The following is a 7,323-nucleotide window of genomic DNA, read 5'->3' as shown; positions in this document are numbered from 1 at the left end:
AAAATAAAAAAGCTGGCACAAAATCTTAATACAAGAAATATCTTGGTGTATTGCTGTCATTACTAGGATTTGGAAGTTATTGGAAAGTTTGGTGTAAGGGGTTAGGCAGCAATTAAAATGACACAGCTCCCACTGGTTTTCAACTACTGGTCTCTAGACTGTTTCCAGTCTGCCAAAAATTTCGTGCTGGTCCATGAAAGAGTTAATCACCCTAATGTTGCACGAAGATAATAAGAGTCTATAATCATTTGGTATATAACTTTCATACAATATCAGGATGATTAACTCTCGCAGACCATTGGTTGAAAACCACTGCTCCACCAGGGCTTAAGGCTTATATTTTTGGTGAAGGGATCATCTCTATAATTCAATTTGGGAAAGATACGCAAAGAGGCAGGTACTGAGATACATACAATACCGTAAATAGGAAAGAAAGTATGTGTAAATGAAGTTTAACTCTACAGTATTTTATTCCAGGTTTTCTCTCTAAAGTACACCTTCATAAGATGAAGCTAAGAAATGTAACATATCAATGGATCACATAGGATTTACAGACAACTCTTCAGTTTAAGAAGTGAAAGCTCTGTTGGGAAAGCCCATTAGGATGGATTGGCGATAGGAGTGCCACAAATGAAAACAGAAAGGAGGAAGCAAAGCTGGATTATGTTCACTAAGGAAAAGTTGGGACCAAAAAAGTGGAAGAGAGCAGGGTGGCAATTTCCAGAGGTATAATAAAGCCAAGTTACAGTCATGGAGGCTCACCGCCAACCGCTGCCTTTTCACCAAGTTTCTCCTTCGCAGTCCTTAGTGCGCTGCTTGGGCCATTCGTCTTAAAGAGGCAACCAGATGATCATGTTGGAGGGAAGAGATCCATGTCTAAAGGAATGAACTAGTAATGGATTGGTGCTTGCTTCAGCAGCATGAATACTGAAATTGGAACAAGTACAGGACTGAAGAGTCAGTGTGACACAGTGAATCTGCTCCTTCTCTAAGAGCTCATGACCCACTTGGCCCCACTGCATGTGTGGCTATCTAAACTCAGCATGTCTGAGACTCTGTCTGATGGGTTCAGTTCATCCACCTATGCCTCAATTCTGGTAACGAGGCTTCTGTTGCAAGCCAAAACCCTAGTGCCCAACATGATTAAATAAATAAAATTCAGATTAAAAAGCAAGCCTGCTTTGTTCCATGTGTCAGTGTCATTTCCTGTTAGTTTTCTTGGTACTTCAGTCTATTCAGAACTTTCTGGGCTTTTCCTTGTCTCACTCTCAGGGAATGCAATCCTGACTAAAGTGATGAGCAATTAGATATAAATTCCACGGCCAAAGGGGTTTTGTTGGCTGTAAAGAGGTGCCAAATAATAATAAACTATTATTAAGTACTGTGCATATCAGCAGGAAATTCAAGTTCAAAGACTTATTTTACTTTATCTTAGGAATGATGAATATTCAGAAACCATATAATACTAGACAAAATTTAGTCAACTATTTCAAGGGAGAAAAAAGGGGAAAAGTTCTTTACTTTTCATCTCTGGACCCATGATTCAAGCAAATGTAATTATAATGATAAGGAAATAACTAATAAACCAAATTGGAACTCACAGGAAACAGTGAAACAAGGAAAGATGAGGAAGACTTCTATAAATTAAAGAAATTAATAGATTTTAGGTTAACACATGAGAACAAGCCACTAGCTTGTTCACCTGGCTTTTTACTCCTAGCTAATGGGCATGTTGAAACCTCTGGAGTGCTGGGATTCTCATAAACATGAAAGATGAGTGTTCTGTACTAAAAAGCTAACTATAAACTTCCTACATATAACCGGGAGTCATAAGGAGCTGACCTTTTCATGGAATGGAAAAAATTCAGCCACAGATCTTGCCTAACGGACTGCAAGGAAGCTTGGGTGGAAAAGAAGTTGCCCACGGGAAGCCAGCAGCCTGTGAGTGGAATCCAAATTCTTTCTGTCTGCTTGGCTCCTGTAGGAAAATGGCCAGAGATCAGTATTGATATTTTGCCCTGAAACAAGTCTTTGGTGCAGACTTTGGAACACCAAGTCATGCAGGGGCAGAATGCTGCCCTGGCAAGCACTGATAAGATTGTTTAAACTTTAAAGGAAGAAGCTGATCCCTATAGCCATTTTCTGCATACCTAAAAGGTATTAGTTAAACATCCTTCTCTGCATCTGAATCCATGCTCTGCTAATTTAACCCTTTGAGTAGTACAAAGGTTCATGTACGTCCTCACTCGAAGGGTTAACAAAAGCTTATTACTCAACAGGTTAACCCAGGCTCTGCTAATTTGCTTGATGAGTAAAGAAATGAGTAAATACAATGAGGCTGCAGAGATCTGGGCTCTCAGTCCTAGAGGCTGAGAGTCCCCTGTACCCATCTTTTCTCTATGTTGTGTCTTGTGTGTTTTTCTTAAAAAGCACCTTCCTTTCTTGCATACCCATTGCCAAGCTGGTCTCAGCAGGGTCCAATGATCCTAAAAAGAGATATTTTGGGGGGGGGAAGGAGAGAGACAGGGATAGACAGCCAGGAAGGGAGAGAGATAAGTAGCATCAACTCATAGTTGTGGCACTTTAGTTGTTCATTGATTGCTTTCTCATATGTGCCTTGTCTGGGGGGCTCCAGCTAAGCCAGTGACCCCTTGATCAACCCAGCAACCTTGGGTTCAAGCTACCAACCTTGGGCTTCAAGGCAGTGACCATGGGGTCATGTCTATGATCCCATGCTCAAGCTGGTGACCCTGCACTCAAGCTAGATGAGCACATGCTCAAGCTGGCAACTTCGGAATTTCAAACCTGGGTCTTCAGCATACCAGGCTGATGTTCTTATGTTCTTTTTTTTTTTTTTTTTTTGTATTTTTCTGAAGCTGGAAACGGGGAGAGACAGACAGACTCCCGTATGCGGCCGACCGGGATCCACCCGGCACGCCCACCAGAGGCGACGCTCTGCCCACCAGAGGGCGATGCTCTGCCCCTCCGGGGTGTCGCTCTGCCGTGACCAGAGCCACTCTAGCGCCTGGGGCAGAGGCCAAGGAGCCATCCCCAGCGCCCGGGCCATCTTTGCTCCAATGGAGCCTTGGCTGCGGGAGGGGAAGAGAGAGACAGAGAGGAAGGGGGGGGTGGAGAAGCAAATGGGCACTTCTCCTATGTGCCCTGGCCGGGAATCGAACCCGGGTCCCCCGCACACCAGGTTGACGCTCTACCGCTGAGCCAACCGGCCAGGGCCCAGGCTGATGTTCTATCCACTGTACCACTGCCTGGGCAGGCTAAACTGAGGTACGGTATTTTCATTAAAACTAGTCTAGATATGGTAAAACTCATCCAGGCTGGGCAGAGGCAAATGTGAAACTGGGTTGTGGTTAGATTCTACATCCTGCCTGACCAGGCAGTGGTGCAGTGGATAGAATGTTGAACTGGGATATGGAGGACCCAGGTTCAAAACCCCAAGGTTGCTGGCTTGAGTGCAGGCTCATCCAGCTTGAGCGAGGGGTCGCTGGCTTGAGTGTGGGATCATAGACATGACCCCATGGTCGCTGGCCTGAGCCCAAAGGTCACTGGATTGAAGCCCAAGGTCGCTGCCTTGAGCCCAAGGTTGCTGGATTGAGCAAGGGGTCACTCGTTCTTCTGTAGCCCCCCACCCTGTCAAGGCACATATGAGAACGCAATCAATGAACTAAGGAGCCACAATGAAGAATTGATGCTTTTCATCTCTCTCCCTTCCTGTCTGTCTGTCCCTGTCTCTGTCTGTCAAAAAAAAAAAAAAAAAGATTCTACATCCTGAGTCCATGGTTTAACCCTCAAATCAAGCCCTGATGGAGGTGGATTTACAGCCAGAGAGTATGCTCCATCTGAGGAAATGATTCACTGTGAGAAAGACTAGCAGACACAACAAACCCAATAATCTGCACACCAACAACTAGGAAAAGGGGTATAATAGAGTCTGAAAGATACTTTGACCTAAATGTTTATAAAGAAGAAAGGAATATAAATCACAATGAAAGAACAAAACAGTATTTTACCTAAGTGTAGACAGATTGGTAAAGGAGCCAAATAGAATCTTTCTACCAATAAAATATATATACTCATAAGAAGTAAAAATAATAGATTGTGAATGTCTTTAATTAGTTTATCTAAAATGCTGAATCTTTTGTTAGTTAACTCTGTAGATAAACTCTAGCATACACAGTAGTTTAAAATAGGGAAGGAAATTAATCCCCCTGGCTCTAGAGAGTTGCACAGAGTTGCACTAGAAAGCTATATGTGTTTACATGCTTTTATAGAACTCCATTATAAATTATAGTTCTAAGCTCTGGATGCAATACTAAGTTTCTAACACACTTAGCATGAGTTTAATTGACTTCTATTATGTTTCATAAATTACATAAAAAGGGTGCACACAAATAAGTACATTCTTTGGTAACACCTCAAAAGAACAACCCTATCAAACATTCTATTTATAGCAATGTAACAGGCAATTAAACAGTTGATCAAATGATTATATTAACTACGTCATGACTGGTACATATTCTAAAGTAAATATTATGATATAACTATATGTTCACATTTATGACTCAAGCTTTTATTTGAGGGATTTATAATAATCTGTTTTAAGATTGAGAACAAGGACCAATATATAGCTTAGTAATACTGCATATCTGATAATATCACTTTGACATAACTACAGGTCATCTGTCTTATTTTCAAGTAGTTTTATAATTTTAAATGCCTTAAAATGCCAAGTTAACAATTCCTCTTCTTTTACCATTGAAACAATCAAGAATAAATTATGTAATGGTGGATATTCACGGGTTCTTTCCAAATAATCTGAACTGTGATATATTTGACAGTATAATTCTTTTTTCAAATCTGTAAGAAGCAAATGCAAAATAGCAATGGATGTCTCAATAGGAGTGAGAATCTTCCAATAAGTCACTTGTTCCTTGTTAAGTACCTCTTAAGACTCTGAAATCTATGTCAAGAAGCAATAACAATGGCCTGACCAGTGTGGCGCAGTGGATAGAGCATCGACCTGGGACCCAGGTTCAAAATTCCGAGATTTTAGAGATCTGAGAAAGAGGGAGGAAGAGAAAGAGAGAAAAAGAAAGAGAGAGAGAAAGAGAAAGAGGGGGTGAGGAGCAGAAAGCATCAACTCATAGTTGTTGCTTCTTGAATTTGCCTTGACTGGGCTAGCCTGGGGTTTTGAACTGGTGACCACAGCATTTTGGGTCAACGCTCTGTCCACTGCGCCACCACAGTTCAGGCAGAAAACACTTTTTTTCTTTTGAACCTAAGAGACTGAATATGCAAACAGACCATGGCCAGACCATATATAAAACAGAACTTAGACTCACAACCTACAGCAACCTGCCCAGGAAATTAACCCCTTTATGTATAATCAACAGCCCAAGAAGCAAGGCTATGTCAGACTTGCAAGAAGTCAGACTGCTATCTCTAGTAACAATACAGGAAGCTAAACAGTAACTTCTTTAACAATCAGCCCCACATGTCTAGAACTTCATAAATAACTTACAGTTTCCCTATTTTTTGTCCCAGCTTCCAACTTAGTACCAAGCACAAAAGGCCAAATATATACCCCCCCCCCCAACCAGAGATGCCTCACTTCTGGTTAACCTTCTGCTTGCCTCTACCTCCAATCAGGGCACGCTTGAAGATTTCCCTTTTTCCCACTGAAAGCTTTCCCACTGGTCTTCCTGCCTTTGAGTTTCTGCCAAAATGTGAGCAACAGTGGCTGATTCCATTTCTGTAGCAAGCTAAGAATAAACAGCTTTTGCCTTTCTGATCTGGTTGGTCTTCATTTATGTCCACAACCCCACATCACAGAAAGCATTGTTAAGTTTAGTATTTCATAGAAAAGTAACAGTTAACAAGTGTTGACCTTTATTATGAACCACGCACTGTAGTAAATGCTTTTACATGCACTGCCTAATTTAATTACACAGTAAACATAATGATGCCTTCTGAAATTGGTACTGTTACTACATTTATTTTAAAGATGAAACTGAAGCGAGAGGTGTTAATTAACTTGATACACAGTTAACGAATAAATAAGGATTAAAATAAAGACAACCTGATTCGAAAGAGGGTAACTCTTAACCACTCTACCAAATTCAACTTGAAATATGGAGACAGTGGCATGTTTCAATTGTTTTCATAAGAAAACAGAAGACAACATAAAATTAATATTGTGTTTCCATCTCACCACTGGTAATTAAATACTGTGTGATGGAGGAGGAAGAGAATTTGGAATTCAGTTACACCTATCTCCTTCTTTTATAGATTACTTAAGTGAGGCCTAGCGAGGTGAAAGTAACTTGCCCAATATCATATCTACTTAACACAGGGCAAGACAAAAGCCCAGATCTTCTGACTCCCAGCCCAATATCCTCGATGCTCCATAGGGAGACAGAACATTGGCCTGAAGAGATTTTTAACCTCACAAAGATTTTGTGCAACGGTGTAATGCTATCACATGCCAAACACATATTCTATAACATAGCTAAATACATATCTTTTGTGGATATAATGACCTAAATGTTATTTAAGAGACCACTGAAGTTCAACAAATATTTACTGAGTGCTATGTATCGGAGCTGTTCCAGACACTTATGCTTCATTAGTGAACAAAACAAAAAAAAACCTTTCTTATTGGTTTACAAAATTACACTATAGATATGTTAAGTAAGAAAATTGTATAGTATGTTAGAAGGTAATAAATTCTGTGATGAAAATAAAAGTAGAGCAGGGTCAGATTGGGAATACCAGTTGGGACAAGGAGGGCAGATTGCAATTTCAAACAGAGTGATCAGGGTCAGCCTCATTGAGAAGGTAATATCTGAGTAGTGTCTCAGGAGGTAAGCGAGTTAGCTATGTGGATATTGTGGGAAGAGTATTACAGAAAGAGGGAATAGCTAACACAAAATTCTTTGGAGAGACTGCCTATTCTGTTTAGGAGAACAGAATAGGGGACACTAAGAATAAAAGGTGAGACTAGAGCTGACCACTGGTGTAGTGGTTAGTGTCAGACTGTGATATGTTGGACTCAGGTTCGAAAATCCAAGGTAGTGGGCTTGAGTGCAGGCTCATCTGGTTTGAGCAAGGCTCACTAGCTTCAGCCCAAGAAAGCTGGCTTGAGCAAGGGGTCACTCCGCCGGCTGTAGCTCCCAGTCAAGGCACATATGTGAAAGCAATCAATGAACAACTAAGGTGCCGCAACGAAAAATAGATGCTTCTCATTTATCTCCCTTCCTGCCTGTCTGTCCCTATCTGTCCTTCTGTCTCTCTGTCTCTGTCTCA

The 7,323-nt window shown here is 41.1% G+C and overlaps 1 protein-coding gene across 1 annotated transcript in view; it reads right to left on the bottom strand.

Annotated features, from left to right (window-relative positions):
- Positions 1-490: 490 nt before the first annotated feature.
- The window catches only part of LOC136398527 (uncharacterized), a 15,180-nt gene continuing 8,347 nt past the window's right edge, over positions 491-7,323 (bottom strand). The window contains exons 4-5 of the mRNA XM_066372734.1: positions 1,843-1,978; positions 491-927 (exon numbers count right to left, since the gene is read on the bottom strand). Coding sequence (XP_066228831.1) covers positions 831-927; positions 1,843-1,978 — 233 coding nt within the window. The 3' untranslated portion in view covers positions 491-830. The remainder of the gene's footprint in view (positions 928-1,842; positions 1,979-7,323) is intronic.

This window comes from Saccopteryx leptura, chromosome 3 (genome assembly GCF_036850995.1).
Source record: "Saccopteryx leptura isolate mSacLep1 chromosome 3, mSacLep1_pri_phased_curated, whole genome shotgun sequence".
In the NCBI taxonomy this organism is placed as follows: Eukaryota; Metazoa; Chordata; class Mammalia; order Chiroptera; family Emballonuridae; genus Saccopteryx; species Saccopteryx leptura.
This window is presented reverse-complemented; position numbering and strand designations above follow the sequence as displayed.